This window comes from Cyclopterus lumpus, chromosome 15 (assembly GCF_009769545.1).
Source record: "Cyclopterus lumpus isolate fCycLum1 chromosome 15, fCycLum1.pri, whole genome shotgun sequence".
Lineage (NCBI taxonomy): Eukaryota > Metazoa > Chordata > Actinopteri > Perciformes > Cyclopteridae > Cyclopterus > Cyclopterus lumpus.
In genome coordinates, this window is record NC_046980.1 from 17,230,489 (window position 1) to 17,249,381 (window position 18,893).

The following is an 18,893-nucleotide window of genomic DNA, read 5'->3' on the forward strand; positions in this document are numbered from 1 at the left end:
GTGAGGGAACCTTTTCTATGCTAAACATGGCTACATCATGAAAGCAGCCTAACTCACGTCGCATCAAAAACAGCTACTCTGATTTGAAAGAAAAAACTGGTTTTGTGCTTGCCAAAGGAGTGGTTTGAATCTGTATCCCCTGGCCTAAGTTAAGCACTGAAAGATGTTGTGAGCTGCATGCTGCAGCATCCAGCAACTGAGGAGAAAGAAAAGGCGTAAGGAGGGACAGTGAACAAGAGGAGAATATAGAGAAAGGAGAAAATGAGAGGCTCGAGCACTTAATATATTCAACCTTCTAGGAAAATGTGTCCTAGAAAAGTGTGAGACAACCAGAAACGGTGATGAGATGAGACGCCCGTTAGCATGCTGATGAAGGGGAAGTGATAAGTGCAAAAGGCGGCTAGAGGGGAACGACATGAGGTTGAATACCCCAATCGAGTTTGCTGTGAAGCGCATTAACAAGGGCACTCTGACCTCACCCCGATTCAAACGTGGATGTGGGGGGAAGCAGGTCCGACTGCAAACAATAGCACATGTACTGTGCTGCTTTTAAAACATTGTAGCCTTACAAACAAGTTGTCTGAGCATTTCTAAACGCCTCCATTAGATATCATGTGGGCAGCTTCTGTCAAACTGAAATCAAAGCAGGTCAGACATTTACCCTGGACAGCTTGTTGGGGGAGTCTTTCCCTCCTTCTCTTTGCTTCAGGGGGTTCAGGATCTTGGTGGAGGGGATGTGCCATTTGGCCTCTGTCGACAGAGGAGAAAAAGCTGAGTGTGGAGAAGCACCCGATGCGACGAGACGGCATGAATCACCCATCAGACTCACCTGCAGATCTGGTCCTCTCCAGGGTGGGCTCCCGCTCCCTGTGGATCTCTCCCTCACCCCCCTGGATGTCACCTGCCCGCTCATAGAGGATAGGGGAGGGACACCTGGACAGAGACGGAGGAGGGAAATGGGGGCTGTGAATAATTTTCTGTCTATCGAGTGAACTCTGTATTCTAGTGAGAGAGGCTCCAAAAGATTTACAGCAATTAGCTCAAGATCATTTAAGGTCAATTCACTTGAGCTTGTAATAGTATAAAGACGCTGCCAGACAATGCTGACAAGAGACCTCCTTTCATTCGACTTGGCATGCCAGGCACTCTCTTGCTCCCGACAAAAGGGAGAGAGCTGCACATGCTTCAATGTGGGTCTTAATTCAACCTCAAAGGGCTAATAAAGGTTACAACAGAGGAACAGAGGCCGCGGCGTCTCGTGATCTTTAGCCAAGGCTCCACTCGGGGATCAATCGGCTCGTCAACACGTCTGTTTCTCCGCGTTGCGGCAGCTCTGACAGGCCGCAGTGGTCCCTGAGAGTTCAGTGCACTTTTGAGGCCTCTGACAGAAAGGCAGCAGTGTGCAGCTAAGCCTCTTGTCATGGTCTGTAACCACTTACAGACAGACATTGGTCTCTGATGGATTCTGCTCAGCCTGACAGATGTTACGCCTCTGCAGTCTGAAGCCCTGCATACCATTATATGATCAAGAGCAGGAAAGCAATAACTTAATATTGAAAAAGAGATCGACAGTTTAATGTACTGTTAAGGGGAGTAAGCACAAACTGGAAATTGTGGTGGCTTCTTTTCATGTTTTCATGTTGACAGAAGCTTAAAAAGGTCTATTTTAGTTAAAGCTTCTTCTTTATGAATTTTCTTTTTTCTTTTAGCAAAAGATATCTTTTCAATGGCTTTCTTCAAAATTACAGAGCCATTTCTGAAAGTGGCACTTCAGTTCCAGTAGGTTATACTGCAGACAAGAAAGATTTCTTTATAATCACTTCCTATCACAGTTACGTGATCATCCTTCCAAACAAAAGAATGACAATGTGCTCAAAACTTGGCTTGGGATTTTAATGGCTACAAAATGGAACGGCTTAATCTAAAAGGGGCCATTTATGTTTTAGGTAGCCTTCATGTTCTTCTGTATCTAGTCATGAAAGTAAGGCTTTGTGTTGATTGAATGGAAGCTATAATAATACATGTTAAATATAAAGTAATCTCATACATGAAACTCGTCATCCTCCGTCATCATCCCTTATTCAAGCTTCTGTATGTGGCATTGTTACATCACTTCCTGCAAAATGAAAAGGAATGAAGACTGGCCAAAAGTGGGCTGATGATTCGGTCATTTCATGTGGGAAAATTGCTGCCATTTTGCAAAATTGCTAGTTCTCAGAAATAGTGCTGCCTGTGACTGATTGTGGCTGCATTCATCACTACAAGAGTACATATTCCTGGAGGGACTTTGAGGCTATTTGAAAAAAAAGTAACCCTGCTCTGGACCCGTACCCATCGTATCCAGGCTGCTGGGACCAGGTGCTGCTGCCACAGGGTCCTGGATCACTGGAGGAGGACTGGTTACTGGGGGAGCTGCGGTAGTGCTGGTCCCCCTTGTTACATGAGGTGACCTGGGGGTTCTCCATATCCTGCATTGTCCTGCAGAAATAGAGGGACACAAGTGTAAAACACACTGCCACAGAGGGTCAAAACCTGGGCTGTATATGAGTCTCACATGAATACGATTTTAGGCTGCAACTAATTCTTTAAATTGCTCATAAAATGTCTGAAAGGTTCTGGGAAATTGGCAGTTTTTCTCTTTTTTCTAATTGCTTGTTTTGTTCAACCAACAGTCCAAAAACCCAGAGGACATTCAACTCACAATGACATACAACCAAGTCGAGCAACTTTACAATGATGAAATTACAATGCAACTCTTTTTTATATCCAACGACTAAATTAGATTTGCATCTCCACAACTGGAGAAACTTCTTTCCCCAACTGTCCCGCGTTAATGACTTTATTATGAGGTTTCACTCAGCAGTCCCTTTTGCATGTGAGCAACGTGGATAATCCCGAAGAAAACGTGAGCGTTGTCAGTGAGGTAGAGGGTGTCTTGTTCTCCAAAGACAAACAGCAACAGGGATTAGTTATGGTTGTACGCCTCAGTGAGCGATCCAGATGGTGCAGCCGTGTGTGTGTGTGTGTGTGTGTGTGTGTGAGCGTGTGTGTGTGTGTGTGTGTGTGTGTGCGTGTGTAGAGTAAGACGGCAGAAGCAACTTGTGAATGTGAGAGGAGCCGTGAGATTTCTGCTTCGATTTCTGCTCAACCCATTCCAAACAGGCCCTGATCGGACTTAATATCTTGAGACTAGAGGGTTCTTTGCTTACTTTCACCTGGTCCGGAGAAACTTGCGGATGAGAGTCGAGAGTGAAAAATAAATACTGGATTGGAGTTATGTCTCCTGCCTCGAGGCCTTCCTTTTAACCAACACACCAAAGTAGCTTAAATGGCCGAGCGGAAATAAGACTGCAATAACATCGGCAGGATGGCTTTTACATTAAGTCTCCAGCCAGGTCGAGTTGCATCCACTTTCATCTCTTTTATTTCTCCTTTATTTGTTTATGCAATGACTTTAGGACTGGATCTGAAAGAAGTATACAAAACGTAAAGCGTAAAGCGAGGAGCAGTGATCAGAAATATGCAGGTACATTCCTTAAAAATAATCCAGCAGAATCTCATAATTCAAAACAATACAAAGAAGGCGACAAATTCCTTCCCTTTCTGCATATTCGTCAGGTTTCCTTTGTCTAGCCGTCCATGGGAAACTCACCAAACTGTCAGTAACTCAGTCGCGGCACACATCATCAAATGCTTTGGCCAGATCGCTACATTTCCTCCCTCAGCCGGGCCCAGGCACTTTAATGTGAAACAGCAGCAGCTGCTCTTTCTCCTCCTCTTCTTCCTCTCTACACATAATGTCAAGTTTTTTTGGGGGGGGTGGGGGGGGGGTGGGGGGGGTATGGACGTTTTCTTCGCTGCAATAACACTCAAGGATTAGCGGTTGGTCCAGTTTTTTTGCACGCTAGGTGTCATATTTTATAGTGCCATGTGTGGATTCAGCTAAATGTGTGGATGGGATGATGCTTTATATCCAAGCCACAGAGATGTGACCTAGAGACCGGCGGTTCCAAACCCTTTTTTGTCACATGTGACGATAATGTTTTGCTGCACTTGAACTGTTAACGTTTAGGTCAGTTTGGTCAACTTTGCATTTGTTCTAATACAACTAGCAGTGAAGGAGATTTCAACCATTTATCGATTAGTTTTAACAGACAACTGTTCTCCTTAGTTAAGCTATTGATATCAACCATATACTTTTAGCTAACCAAGCGTTTGTCCATTCATTTAGTAGAATATGTGACAATACATATTCCCCTCCTGTCTTCATACCTTTTCTGTCTATGGGGTACTACACATCGTGGTCCAGAGAAAAGCACTTTGTTTCAGCAGTAATTGGATGAGATGAGCAGAGCTGTGTCAGTGTCCCCATCACCTCCTCCTCAGCAGGGTGCAGGAAGAAGGAGGGAGCGGTGAGTAGGAGGGGGTGTGGAGAGAGGGAGAGAGGGAAAGAAGCGAGGGAGAATGGAGCGCCCCCGCTGCTAGGGACTCTGATTAGGCAGCGAAGGCCATTATCCCAGTATAGTCAGAACAGGCAACACCAGGGGGGGTTGGTGTGACACACTGGAAAGGTTATCATGACTGTAGAGGTTTCATTAAAATGAACAAATCACTGCTTTACAATGGAGATGTCCAAACGGGACACCGTCTAGGACAGGAACAAAGTCTGAGTGTGGCCTTATCATCTGAAGGGAGATGAAAGCAAAGCCGTGAATTCATTGGACTAAAATGCTCCATTTATATGTATGCAAATAGCTGAACACAATAACCGGCTCCTCTCTAAATGAGAACGAGGCTCGGAGTTCAAAGATTTCATCTCAAAGGATCGGTTCCTTTGAGCATCACGATGTTTGATCGAAAGCTTCGCTCTCTTTCTAGATCTCTGGAAAACCTTGAGTAGAACGCTTGACTTCCAAAAGTGCCCCAAAAGGACAATATATTTGTATATTTTCAACACTGTGATATCTGAGTAACATTTACTCACAAAAGGTGAACGTTTTGAGTTGGTAGCGGTGTCATGCTTATACTGTGCTTCAAAAAGCTCCAGCTGAATAAGATGGGACTGATGAAAGTTGAGATTCTTAGCCAGTGGTCAAAATCTTTTTTAATGGAAAATACAGGTTAAAAAAAGGATCACGTATTGACCCAAGAGATGCAAGTTCTTTTACAGGCAGATGATGGAAATATGTAAGCTCCTGCAGTGCTCCTTTATCGTGTGCGGATCAATACGAAGCAGTGAACAATGCTCCTTTTCCCTCCGTAAATGGTCGTCTTTCACAGTCTAGCTTTACCTGGACCCATCTGGCAACTTCCTATCAAAGGAGGTGCTCCGTGGGATGGCTGCCTGGTGCTGCTGGAGGGTCTGCTGGCACTGCAGGCGTTCAGGGCCCTGCGTGGGCGAGCCCCGGGACAGCTGCGGTCCAGCAGCCGTGGGCACCCGATGCCAAGTGGTGTTTCTCCTGAAGGGAGTCTTGTACTCGCAGGGTGTACCCTCGCTGTCGACCTTGTACTCCACCATGGGTATGCGGTAGAGCTCGGAGCAGCCCCTGAGCGGGAAGGAGGATGTGGAAGGAAACGAAAAAGATGGTAAAAGGGACAGTTCAGCACAAAAATCTGAAATATACCCTTTTCCTCTTGCATAGATTGTTTTGGTGCGAGATGCCTTATTTTGGATACTGGCTGAAGAGATATCTCCCTACTCTCCAATGTAATGGGACTATATGGCACTTAGATTGAAATTGTATTGTTATACAATCCACAATTATTACTTCTGCAGTGAGCATATATCTCAATTAATTATTGAGGATGTAATTAATTGTAAGAATGATTTAAAAACTCAAACGACTAATTAGCCATTATGATGCTAGATAGAAAATCCACATTACAATGTTACAGTAGTTACTAGTATTTGTCATACATGTTTTTCAGCCATTAAATTTAGAATTTAATAACATGTTGCTGTTATAATACCAGACATCTTAAACCTTTTAGTTGCTACAGTGCTTTACTGTACAACACAACTGACCCCAACGTCCTCTGTTAAAACCAGGGAGGGGGAGGGGAATCATTCACCCATTACCATGACTACACTAAAACACACTAATGCTGTCAGAATTTAGCCAGAAGCAGACGTCTAAATATAGTGAGTCCAGGTGTGTGTAAGCCAACGACCCACACACGCAAATCGGAGTGGAGATGTATAGAGAAAACAGAGGAAAACACTTTGCCTTTAAAAAAAAAAAATTTAATTAGAGACAAAAATCTCCACTTGCCACTTAATCAGATATAGGTTTCCCCTGAGTAGCTCTACACAGGAGGCTTTCTCCTCCCTCCATCTCCATCTATATCTCTATCCCATTACTGCTTACAACACTGAGGATCTCTGCGATCGACAGGGCCTGTGATGCCATTTCATGCAACATTAATCTTCGGGGCTGGGCAGAGGCTTGGTGTGTATGTTTGGAAGGACGAGGGGTTTACAGGGTGGTGGGTCAGGGTTAAACAGCGCGGGTGCTCTGCTAGCTCTCCAAACGCATATCAAGCATGACCCTAATGGTTACACTGGCCTCCAAGTCCAGTTGGCCTCCAAGTCCATTTTCCAGGACCCACTGGGGGACGGAAAGCTGTGTATGCATTGCTGTGGTCATACATGTACACAGAGCGGAGCTTGAGGAGGGTGCGCTGGCTGATTACATAGGCTGCGGTGGAGAGGGCGGGTAAGCCCTCTCAGAGAGACCCTTTTCATCAAACTGGGCCATGGGTGGCTGGGGCTGTTTACAGCTGGCCTCCCGCTGGAGCCGTGGGTGTTAAAAGATCTAACTAGAAGACCTTCTTTTTTTTTTTTTGCTTCCTCCTCCAACATGTTTCCCACATTTGGTCAGTGTCACCGGCGAGCTGGCCTTATCCATGATGAAAGATTAATGCCAGTGGTGTAGACTGCTCCACACCCTCCATAGTTTACATTATTTATTGCATGCATGTAGCACGCATCACTGGTTTGATATATGGGACAGTGAGAGTAATGAGTGACATCAGAAGATCAGACACGTCCGTAAGAAATAAGGAGTTTATCTTGGGTGACGCTGCTGTATAGAATGGAGATTTAATCATAATCCCCCCCACGCCCCTCTACTTTGATTGTGAATCTGCAAATCTGTCGATCTCTTTTTGTTAATATCAGAATAAAAATGATGCAAACAAGATTGTAGATCTTGACTGTTGGTCAAATGTTTTTCTAAACAGGGTTGCTAACCCACTCATTACCTTGATTAACTCTGAGTGAGTGAGTGAGTGAGTGAGTGAGTGAGTGAGTGAGTGAGTGAGTGAGTGAGTGAGTGAGTGAGTGAGTGAGTGAGTGAGTGAGTGAGTGAGTGAGTGAGTGAGTGAGTGAGTGAGTGAGTGAGTGAGTGAGTGAGTGAGTGAGTGAGTGAGTGAGTGAGTGAGTGAGTGAGTGAGTGAGTGAGTGAGTGTGTGTGTGTGTGTGTGTGTGTGTGTGTGTGTGTGTGTGGGCTGCCACGAATCATTACTCTCGAAAACAGCTTGTCAACAGGAAAGGTCTCGGCCATTGTCTCCTGCTCTGCTCTGCACCAGAAGAAGAAAGAACTGACGGGGTAAATGTCACTTATGATCCTAATATTCTCTCCCAGCGCCTCTACGAGCTTAGCAGGAGGTGGAAAATGTCCCGATGTATGTGGAATGTGCTACTTGTTTGTAATGTATGTAAGGGGGACTCAGACTCACGCCGTATATACATCATGGAGAAAGAGCAGGAAATGGGTGTTTGGTCAACACTTCAACCACAGCTGGACGAGACGTATCCAGCCAAGCTATAAGGAGAGGAGGAATACTATTGCCTGCTTCCTCTTGATTCCAGCAAGTACCGCTGTTGCACTCCTCCAACTAAATGTGCAGGGCCATAAATTATACCACAATGACCTACATGAGTTTGGAGAGAAGTAAAACATCTACACATTAAAACCAACATCCAGTCCACTCAAAATACAGCTACTGCATGTCTGACTTTTAACACAATCGATCAATGCTCAATAGAAATGAAAAAAATACATAAATAATCTGTGGCCAGTTGGTTGAGAACAATCAGCTCTTTCAGCTCTTAATGAATTAAAATAGATCAGTGTGACAACAGGACCTTAGACCTTAGAGTGCCGTCACTCTAATGACATGGCCGGCAACTAAGGGACGTGCTAATCCATTCCCACAGTCAGAGTCCTTGTCACAGCAAAGCACCACAGAGGCTGTGAACATTGTCAGGTGGTTTATTAAATAAGGTGTGTGAAAAAGTGCACAGGATTGCAAAAAAAAAAAAGAAAAGGAATAGAGGCACAAAAAAAGCCCTTTTAACTGATTTCGCTGCAATGTGATCTAAAGGAGAGCACACCTCCTGTGAAGAATGTGCAGGGATTAAGACGAGCAATTTGTGATGCAGGCTCTTTGAGTTTTGATTCAGTGGTGCTCTCTTTAGCAGGGTGTCGGCATGGGAAGAGAGAAATCCGGCTTAACTTCAGGCCAGAAGAAAATCCGTGATGACAAATCTGATGACACTTCAAAAGGGAAAGGTCACAAGTGGCTATCTGAATGTCACAGGCAATACTCATTATGAGCAGGCGGCTGGTGCAGGTTGAACGCACTTAAATGCGAGTTACCCACTATTTTAAAACATGAATCTTTGAGATTGAAACCTTAAATGTACAAATATGTTCCAACAAAAGATATCAATGGCAAGATACAGCTGCTTTTCGTTTTGGTTTCTATTACCGTTTGTATATCTTGTACTAATCATCCATTTTAAGCCCATGTTGTACTGATCCTCTTGTTTACTCTTCGATCTCTGATGACCATATTCCAAAACATACAATCACTGCCATGTTTCTGTACATTGCATTCCTGTTTTAAAGAGCTAATCTTTCTCATCTTTTTCTCATTAGTTTGATCCAAGGCTAACATGTTGAACTTGTTTGAAGCCTTTCAGAGTGATGATGGAAAAGCCTCTAATATTGCACTGGGCTAAAACCACATCCTTCTTCCAGTGTAAATAAATACAGTCCTAGGCACGACTAATATTAGAGCCATATCTCCACTGGCTTCAGGCTGAGCAGGCGAAACTCGTTTAAGGCGTAAACAGCTTCACAGCGCTAAACAAACATTACTTTTTTTCTGAAATATTAGTCATTCAACACCAGATTAACCCAACACTCCTCACTGAAACTGGAGCAATCACAAAAAAACGAAGCCAAAATTACATTCGGACAATTTAGAAACGGCAGAGGGGAACGCGAATGTCTCCGGGCCCCAACATGTGCTTATGAAAACATTTCTCCTCGTCTTGGTAGCAGTGTGGAGCCAGGGTGCATTGTCTGGAGGTCATGAGACTCTCGTCCATTGTTGTTAAGACTAACCCTCATCTCACTGGCCACAGGGGACTGACTGGGGCTGAATTCCTTCCTCTGAGATAAGAATGGAGTACTTATTGTTGACTGCAACACTTTGGAAACTCAAAGACGCCGCAGCGAAAAGAGTTGAGGGCCTTCGAGATTCTTCACCTGACCTCTCACCTCTAGATTTGTTGGAGACTTGGGGGGGAAAATTCACAGGACCCGAGACGGAGTCTTTTGGCTCTCACGGACAACGATGAGAAACTGTTTCAGTAAGACGGTAGAATCTCCCAGTATAGCTCAACAGCTCAGACCAGTATAGTCTTCGAGTGTACTAATCTCCCAGATGCATCTGTTAGCAACGCCATTTAAGTGGGTCAAGCTCACTGAATTATGCATCATACCACCCATTATGGACATACCACACAATATAATGCATACAATGTATTATTGGCTGTCTACTAGGGCCTTCACAGTTTTCAGCCCTAAATTTACACAAAGACATCTTCCACTGGCACACGCACCATGTCAAAAAAGTTCCTTTTTCCTCCATCGTGTAACCGCATCTCCACGGAGCCGGACACGCTTTGGTTGAAAGAAGAGGTTTGTTTTGTTTGCTTTCTGCTTCCCTGAACTGCGATTATGATTGTATCATCATGTATCATCATAGCTCGTAGTAAGAGGATTAGACGTCGGTTCTGCCAGAGAGGCTGCTCACCATCTGGGGGAGCAAATATGTTACTCCTGTTGCCAGGCGAGAACCAAAAATTGAAACACAGCTAAACGCGTGCCTAGTATGCAGTCTTTGACACAGTGACAAATATATATATATATATATATATATATATACATATACACACACACACAGCTGTTTTAAGATCGTATTCACATAGGATCTTCAGCAAGGCAGCCATCAATAATGTTTTTCTATAAAAATGCATTTACACTTAATCCTCTATAAAAAAGATGTAATCTAAAGTCCTTCATCTGCAAAAGATTTATCAAAAGGCGTCATCAACACTTCTGTATAGAAATGCACAGGGTTAACGCATATGCACACAGAGCAAATGTGCACTGCATTAGTTTAATAGGTCTTGAATTTGACTTATTAGCAAACAGCATTAGCATTACCTGTAACGTCGCAAACAGAAAATGGGATCGAACGTCTCTCTCGACACCGTCGAGTCAATTTCCGTGGTCATCTGCCACTAAGTACGAAATAGCATTATGTGGTACACAAATCTGTCAGCCTGAAGCAAAAAAATGTGAGTGGAAAAGAGTGGCGGATATCATTTTACTGTCCGTCTCTCATAGACAAAACAAGCAGGTGTGCTTTCAGAATGAGCATTTTCCACAGACATCCATCTCTTCCTCGTCAGATCATTCGAAATATGCTTCTCCCCTTTATAACGAGAGCAATGGAGTCTCCCTGTGTGTGTGTGTGTGTGTGTGTGTGTGTGTGTGTGTGTGTCTGAAAAGACAAACAGTTCCATCCTAATTGCTGAATGGAAGATTGGGCCAAGTTGAGAAGAGGAAAAAAAGCAATCTGCAAAATGTGAGCTGTCAGACAATGGCGGCGAGAGTTGGCGCCATTAATCAAAATGCTCCTCTCATTATCATTAGGGAGAAACGCTGACCGTCCGTGTCTTCGTGACTCTACAGCCTGCTGGAGCTTTCTCCTGCAACAAAGCCACATCAACAGAAATAGAGTCCCCTCTCCAGAGAAATCCAACATCAACCCCTTTGCAACTAAAGCAGTGCGTAAGCATTTCTGTACGCTAATCAACACAAACATGAGAACAAATGTCAAGCTAATTTACTCCAGCTGCATGGAAAAATGAGGAAAAGAAAACTACTCTTCTGCTAGAACTTCATACATTTTTGAGGAGCACCTGCTTCTTTGTTTCACTAACCGCAAGACAAGAGGAGGTCTGCATTTGTTTTGGAAGCAGCTTGTTGTCTGTTATGTTGTAAGAAAGTGTTAGATCTCAAGTGAAAATAAGAAAACAAGAGGGGAGGAGTTACCGCCGGGGCGCGCCGTCTTCATGAGGCTGGATTATAACCACTTTGACGCTGACGGAGGTGCGCAGCAGGTCAATCATTTGCTCGTGGGTGAGAGTAGCGACAGCCACCTTGCAGATCTCCACCAGCCGGCTGCCCTGCCTCAGCCCCGCCTTCCACGCAAAGCCAAAGGGCTCCACGTCGGCCACGATTCCCTCAAAGTTGACGTGGAAACCGAGCTGGCCGAGGCCGTTCCGACGCAGCGTCATCTCCGACGTCTCGCAACCTCTGGTGGCAATCTGGAATCAAAATGCTTTTGTTCGTTATCTCCAATAATACGTACAGAAGTGTTGATTTCACTGATCAGGTGACATGAAGACAGCAGCACTTAAGAAACACAAAGTCCGACACATGACAAGGATGCGATCACACAGAGAAAACCGAAAACAAGCATGAGATGGACAAAGAGAGAGAGGAAGCTGAATGATCTTAATATCCCTTAATAAGAGCGTTCTCAGCTATTAGTTTATTCCAACAGCAGCCTTCAAACGGTCTACAATTTGCATATTTCCTCTTAGATGTGTGAGAAAAATACTATTAGAGCAGAATAACATCCTGTCCTTCGGCAGAAGAGCACGAGCATGTTTGTTTGGCTAATTCAAAGAACCTCTCAAAGTAGAAGTTAATAAGAGGGTCCATGACAAAGCTAACTGGTTTAGCCTTAGAGCTGTATAGAGGCAGCTGAAACTCACATGTACTGCACACATACGCGAGTCTGTCTACAGTGGCTTTGTGGGTGCTATGGGGGAATTGGGATCAACGTGGCTCCTGAGACACGGACGTGTCTATAGAACTAAGTCTATTAACCAGAGCTAACTTCGGTAAAATGGACTTTGTCGCACAACATTTATCCACCAACACACAATCTGCATCGACTGGCAGCTGATGAACACAAATCTCTTCACCCTTCACCCTTCAGTTCGTCCCTATTCTGGAGAACGAGACTTCCCCCGTGGATACTTGGCAGACAGTCGCTGCTTGTCCTGTGGCGTGCTTTAGTGAAACTTAAAGTCGGTTCTCTTCCAATCATGCACTTGAATGCAAATTGAGTTGCTCCCCTTGCTCAGCGGCGGCTTGGCCTGAGCCTCTGCTTTAATGGAATTCAGGTTCAACTGAAGTTCAGGCAAACCTCTTGCTTGGGCAGCAATATTTCAGTAAAAAGAAAAAGACTGAGCCGAGATGAAAACATGCATCCGCAGCTATGTTCACCTTGATGACATGGAGTCACTGAGCTTATAGAATATAGACTGCAGTGCAGTGTTGGTACTCAGTGGGACTTGACAAGTTTTCCTGCAACAACCACAGGAGAAAAAAAGAAAACACACTGCATCCAATGAGCTTTAATTAGCCATCAAATTAGTTTGGGTTCTGTTGTGGATGGCTGCCTCAATTTGCTGCAGAGTGGCAGCTGGCTTCAGGGACACATCTACTCAGACTATGGCCTGTCAACACTCCACCAGATCCTCACACTGGCAGAAATCCTACCCTGCTGTGTGCGAGGGGACCCAAAACAGCCATCACGGCTCTCACAGGGAGACACAACCCTAAACACATTTACTTAGGAAAGCACTTATCTTGTTGGTGAAATCAGTGAAAATCAGTTACAAGCAATACATAAATGCTTGGCGGTCCAGTTTTTAAAAAGAGACATAAAACTAGAGGGGCACTTTGGCGACTACACAATCCCTCCGCGTAAAACATCAAGTTGAAATGGAAAAAGTGGAATCCAAAAGCTCTCTGGGGGAAACAATCTAGGGGGGTAAATGGTCTGTGCACGAAGAGGACATTGGCTTGAGTATTAGGGGCCATTAATAAAACTGCCCTTTATCAGAAATTCATTAGGCCTAAATAATAGCTTTCTAAATGCTTTCATCAACGCCCATTATTCAGTCTATCCACAAAATGAATGTGTCCAGGTTCTCCTCCAAATGGCCAAAATCTATAATGGGCGAATCTAACAGGACGCTCATTATCTCATCGGAGGGATTTGTGGTCCGTTAAGTTATTTTGATGAAGGATGGTGGCATGGAGTCTGGCAGCGAGGATGACACGTCTGTGCGAGTGGGGACACAAACCTAAAACGTCAACCCGAAAGAAACAAAACAGTTTCCGCATGGAATCTGTTGTCAAGTAGTGTTGCTGGGGCGGCTCCTCCGTGAGAGGTCTGACAGTCGGAAGTAGCTCTGGCATGTTTCACGGATATGATGACAAAACCTTGTCATCCAACTGAACTTCAAAGGACAGATTGGTGAAACGAGTGTCACCCGTTTCCTCCGGGCTGAATAACTGTGAATCAATTCTACATCTAGGACAGGGGCTTCCAGTGGGATACCGCACTATTTGTCTTAATGGGGCACGAGTAGCCAGAGCAAGACATCACGTCAGCAGTTACTAATCAAGCATTTAAAACGGTGACGATGAATCAATAGTTTGATGGACAAAAAATGAACAAACAAAAACACACATGGCAATCTATTCCGCTTTTAAACTGTTGATTCAGCAAAAATGGAAAACATTGATTCAGCTTGTGCTGCTTTTCTCTGTTATGTAAATTGAATGACTTTGGACAAAGCAAGCAGCGAAAAAGATGCCACCATTATATATAGACATTTCATACAATGAACAATCTAACGATCATAACATTTTAATTAGTTGCAGCCCCTGAACTGATCGATTATACTGTAAGAAACGCTTATTATCTTTATCCAGTAATCAGCAGATCATTTTCTCAATCGATCAATTAGTCGTTTTGTAAGTAGGATGACAAAAAATAGTGAAAATGCCCATAATAAGTTACCACATCATGTTTTAACTGATCAACAGTCTTAAACCCCAACTTTTACCATTTACTTTGATATGTGATAAAAAACAAAGCATGGAATTCAAATATTTGAGAAGCTGCAACCAGTGAAGTTGTTCCTAGTTCTAGTTTGTTCCCTGAGGTCCACAGCAGACACAGTGATTCACTTCTATATAAACACAGTACATAAAGTAACACACGATGCGGGGGACTGCCTGTACTTTGATCGGGTAACAAAATAAACATGGCTCCCGAGCCAAGATGGCTTGTCTCGTAAAAGACGAGCACGCGGCCACCCAACTCAGCAACAAAGCTTTTAGCTGTGCTCTCACACTGGGCTCCTCGGTTACAGTGGGCAATCTGTTCACTCTGGTTCACATTACATCACAGGTCGGGCAGCCTGTAAATCCCCCCCCCCCCCCCCCGATGAAACTTGACTCGAGCCAACCTCTGGGACATTACAGACACCTTTGGAACAAAGAATGCACGGTCAGCTCATACCCAAAATGTGCCTACTGCTGCTGCTCCACTGTCTCTGTGAGTAACTCAAATAGCGACTCACTTATTAATACTTATTCTGAGATTCGCCTGTGAAATATCCCTCACAAATCCCGTGGGTAAGTGGACAGTAAATGTGAGAGGATATTAGCATAGTGAATGAGGAAGCGACGTCCTTTGGCTAATCACAAATGCTAATATATCCGGCTCTGTCCTTTCTTACGATGAGTTGAGCAGACACTGAATGACACCCGTGTCCTTTAAGATTAATTATGGTAAATACTTCTTCGGATCTTGGGCTTTTTAGGGCGGGTGCGAAATCTTTGTGCTCGTTCTAGTTTCACTGCGAAATGTTATAATAAGAAAAGGTGTAAAGTATCTCCTATCGAAAATCCTCAGAAGAGTGAGGTCCTTTCTTATGCTTTCCACAGGAAATGGATTGTTACTCCCATGGTGTTGGCTGAACCAAGGATATGCTGACTGGGGTCTGTTGGAATTTTCTGTTGATGAGGTTGCCAAAGGGATAAGTGGAGGAGAGTATGCAGGCAGGCAGAAATAAGGTCATCCACAGCTCAGGTTTGGATTTTGGGATTCAACCTCAATGTTTTTTTTAAAGAAAACAAAGGTTTGCCTGATTAGAGGTTCAGTAAACAAACCATGGAAACTAGAATAAGAAAAACAAGCCTACGCAGCAACACAAGGAGCGGAAACAAGGCATCGGATGCCAGCGTTCAGGCTGACGAACCAGGTGTTTGTCCCTTCTTGTTTGGAGACTTGCAAAATCCTCAACAAAAAAAACCCACAATGTAAAGGAACACAGAGTGCAAATGGCCAAGGCAGCACTACAGAGTAGGGTTGGTAGAGACATTGGACTCAGTGGATAGCTCTCAAAAGGAGTGAAGTAGTGAGGCCAAGTGTTATCTATTCTTAGTCTGTCAGCCCCCAAAAAAGGTGCGTTTCCTCTCCTCCCCGTCAGAACTGAGTTGGTGTCCTTCTTAAGCTACCTTCTCCTGCGCCCAGACAGCAGAAAAATCAACAATGGGCCAAAATCACATCATCGCTAATCTTCCACTCCCATTAAAAGGACCGTCTGCCGCAGGGACTGGCTACAGCTTTGTTTTTTTTGGTAATGAAAATGCTGTGGTGTTTCATAATGGTTTATCCCGATCAAGCACCTGACAACATCTGCACTTGTATGACCTAGACAGTTAACTGTACACCTCTGCTGAGCCTGTGTGATGAGCCAAAGAAAGCCATCAGGAGGTCTATAATCCTCTCTAGACTCCATTGATTTCACTTTACAGTTTCACATTCATGTAACACTCCCGTCTCTGGACAACCCAAAGAGGGAGCAGGAAGACAGATGAGGGGAAGTCGGGAAGGGAAAAAAGAAAGACAGAAGGAAAGAAATAAAAATGCCAGAAGCTCAGCAGAGAGTTTCAACACACGAGATTCGACAGGATAGATATAGGTTAAGCAAGCAACAGTGCCGCTGACATCATGATGAAAATAGAATAACAAGGTTTGTGGTAAGTAGTAAAGCTACACTGGTAAGAGCAATATTTGCAAAATGCATTGTTTCACCACGGAGCTACCACAACTATCCAAAGTAAAATGCCTGCGCCATTTAAAGTAAAGGCAGCCATTGTGTGAGCTTATGTGTGCTATTCTGTGTTCAGTGGAAGTAACTTATAGCACTCTTTTTTTCAATAAAAAGAAGTATATTGAGACCAAAACTTCAACAAAGTTCTCATCAGATACACAAAAAAACATTTAAATTATTTCTTAAAAGAGCAATAGCACAAACCAAAATATGGTCCGTGGGCCACATTGCAATGTAGAGCAATGATAAGACTAATACAAACGATAAAAAAAGTGACTAAGCTGAGCAACAGGTGAAGACGAGCCCAGCTGTGTATATGTCATTATTTGTTATGCTTTCCTTTTGTGCTGCCCTGAGGCTGAACAGGAAAAGGTGTCATGTATTATTGCTAACATGGGCTGCACCTTGTCTGATCCATCAAAAACGGTTCAGACACCGTAATTGATTTTTACTGTCATAGGCTCAATATATCCACTATAAACTGGATGCCAAACTTGGACGAAACCCTTGCTTAGCCTCAGAGTCTTTGTGTGGTGTGATTAGAGACTGGAAGAGACTGAAGACATGGACATACCGCAAGCTACAACAGATCAGCTCGCCTACCTACGGTCTAATCCAGGAGACGTTACCATCTCGAAAATGACCGAGATTATGACAGTTGAGTCTTTAAGGATCTTACCTCTAGTCTTTGCACCATCTCCCTGATGTCCTCTCCGCAGTTGTCGTGTGCGGACAGCATGACACACTCCCCGCGCTCATAGAAGATCTTAATGCTCATAATCCCTGAGGTCCATCCAATGACGTCACGACAAGAGCAGTTGAATACCACGTTTTTTGATTCCTCCTCGATGAGCACAATAAACTCATTGGATATGCCGAGCAAGCAGTCCACGTCCATCGATTGTCCAAAGTCGCGGGCGCGGACGCCCCAGGTGACGGCCCCCACGCTCCACAGATGTGCATCCTTCCTGGGTTTCACCTTCTCTTTCTTCTTGGCTCCGAGAGTGATGAAGCTGAATTTGACAGCAGAGTCAATAGTAGCTGTGCTAACAAAGTTCTCAGCCAGGTCCTTCAGGTACTCCTGCCGCGTACGAGTCGCCATGGCACGGAATTTCTCTGACTTGTGTGCCGCGTTTTCTCCATTGATGACCTTGGCGAGCAGGAAGTCCCTGAAAACGGCAGACTTTGGGAAAGTCACAGACTTGGGAATAGGGGGGCCGAATGGAGGCACGTCTTTAGATCTGGACACAGCCACGCTGGAAAACAGGATGGAAAGAATAAATAACAAGCAGAAGTGACAGTTAAGAGTATGTAAAAAAAATGGCTATTGAAGTACAATGAGGAGTGTTGAAATGATATGGCTTTCTGGTGGAAAGACTGAGAGGAGCTCAGAATAATCTTGCTCTGTTCAATGCTATGTTATTAACGAGAGTTGTACTGACTTCAGAAAACACTCGGAGAGAGTTGTAAGTCATAATTTCTAAGTGGCTCTGAAGATAATAACTGTATCATCACCGAAGAGATCAAAAGAGCCCTGTGATTTCCGCACATTACTATAAAGTCATGACAGAAACAACAGAAAGCACTCAGCAGGCTATTATTATTATTCTTTCAAATTAAGTGTTCTTAAAAGTTCATGTAGAGCCATTTGGCATGAAGACATTTATGAAAAGCACATCAAACGATATACACTTTTCCCCTAAATTATCTCATTAGTTTGCTAGTGGTGAAGCACTCTCATGTTTGGAGGTTCTTCCTTTGAGTAGCTTTTTGAGAGAGACTTGCTAGTTACCTGTAGCAGACGTTATCAGTGCAGGGGTTGTGGACTTTGACGATGACAAACACATGTTGGAAATGAGAGCGGATGTGTTTTGGAGTGAAAGGAAGGGCCCCGGGCTCCTGGAATACGATGGTGACAATATCATTGCCAATATGCCTCTTCCTTAATAACTAGAAAAAGCAGGAAAAATGGGGTCAGATACAAGGAGCAATAGCATTACATAAAAGGGTGAATATAGTACAATAGTGCAAGAGTACATCGATTTATAACGCTATGATTGGCCAGTCTGCATTCGAGGACGGGACTTAGCGTGGGTCAATTATGGGATATGGGTAAATGATGAAACTAAGAATAAATAAAGAAGAGTCACAAAGGCCGTGGAGATGACTGGTCATACCACATCATGTACTTTGTAGCACAGAGCCTTAGAGTATCCTGAATTGAGCAAGGGAGCAACGTTTCATTGCTTATAAATTAATTGTTTAATTTGTAAGGGGAAGAATGCGTTACTTCTTACGTTGTGTTATTGTAGGATGTTGCTGAGCCCTTTTGGACTAAACCATCGAGTTACGGAGTGGATTTTGAGGAAAATCCACAGGAGCCATTTGAAAGCATTTGAGTAGACAAGACAAGGGAAATAAAGTCCCCACAACATTGCAATGTGGAATGACAAATTGAATGTAATGTCTGTTGAGACCAAGATAAAGGGCTTTTGGGATGAGGGCAATGCATCCCGCTAACACAATTAAGGCTTTTATT

The 18,893-nt window shown here is 43.9% G+C and overlaps 1 protein-coding gene across 6 annotated transcripts in view; it reads right to left on the reverse strand.

Moving 5' to 3' along the window:
* LOC117743855 (signal-induced proliferation-associated 1-like protein 2) overlaps positions 1-18,893 on the reverse strand; it is a 75,197-nt gene that overhangs the window by 16,820 nt on the left and 39,484 nt on the right. For all 6 annotated transcript variants that reach the window (XM_034551752.1, XM_034551750.1, XM_034551754.1 and 3 more), the window contains exons 7-13: positions 18,147-18,304; positions 17,034-17,610; positions 11,418-11,692; positions 5,292-5,546; positions 2,332-2,478; positions 830-933; positions 662-750 (exon numbers count right to left, since the gene is read on the reverse strand). In XM_034551752.1, coding sequence (XP_034407643.1) covers positions 662-750; positions 830-933; positions 2,332-2,478; positions 5,292-5,546; positions 11,418-11,692; positions 17,034-17,610; positions 18,147-18,304 — 1,605 coding nt within the window. The remainder of the gene's footprint in view (positions 1-661; positions 751-829; positions 934-2,331; positions 2,479-5,291; positions 5,547-11,417; positions 11,693-17,033; positions 17,611-18,146; positions 18,305-18,893) is intronic.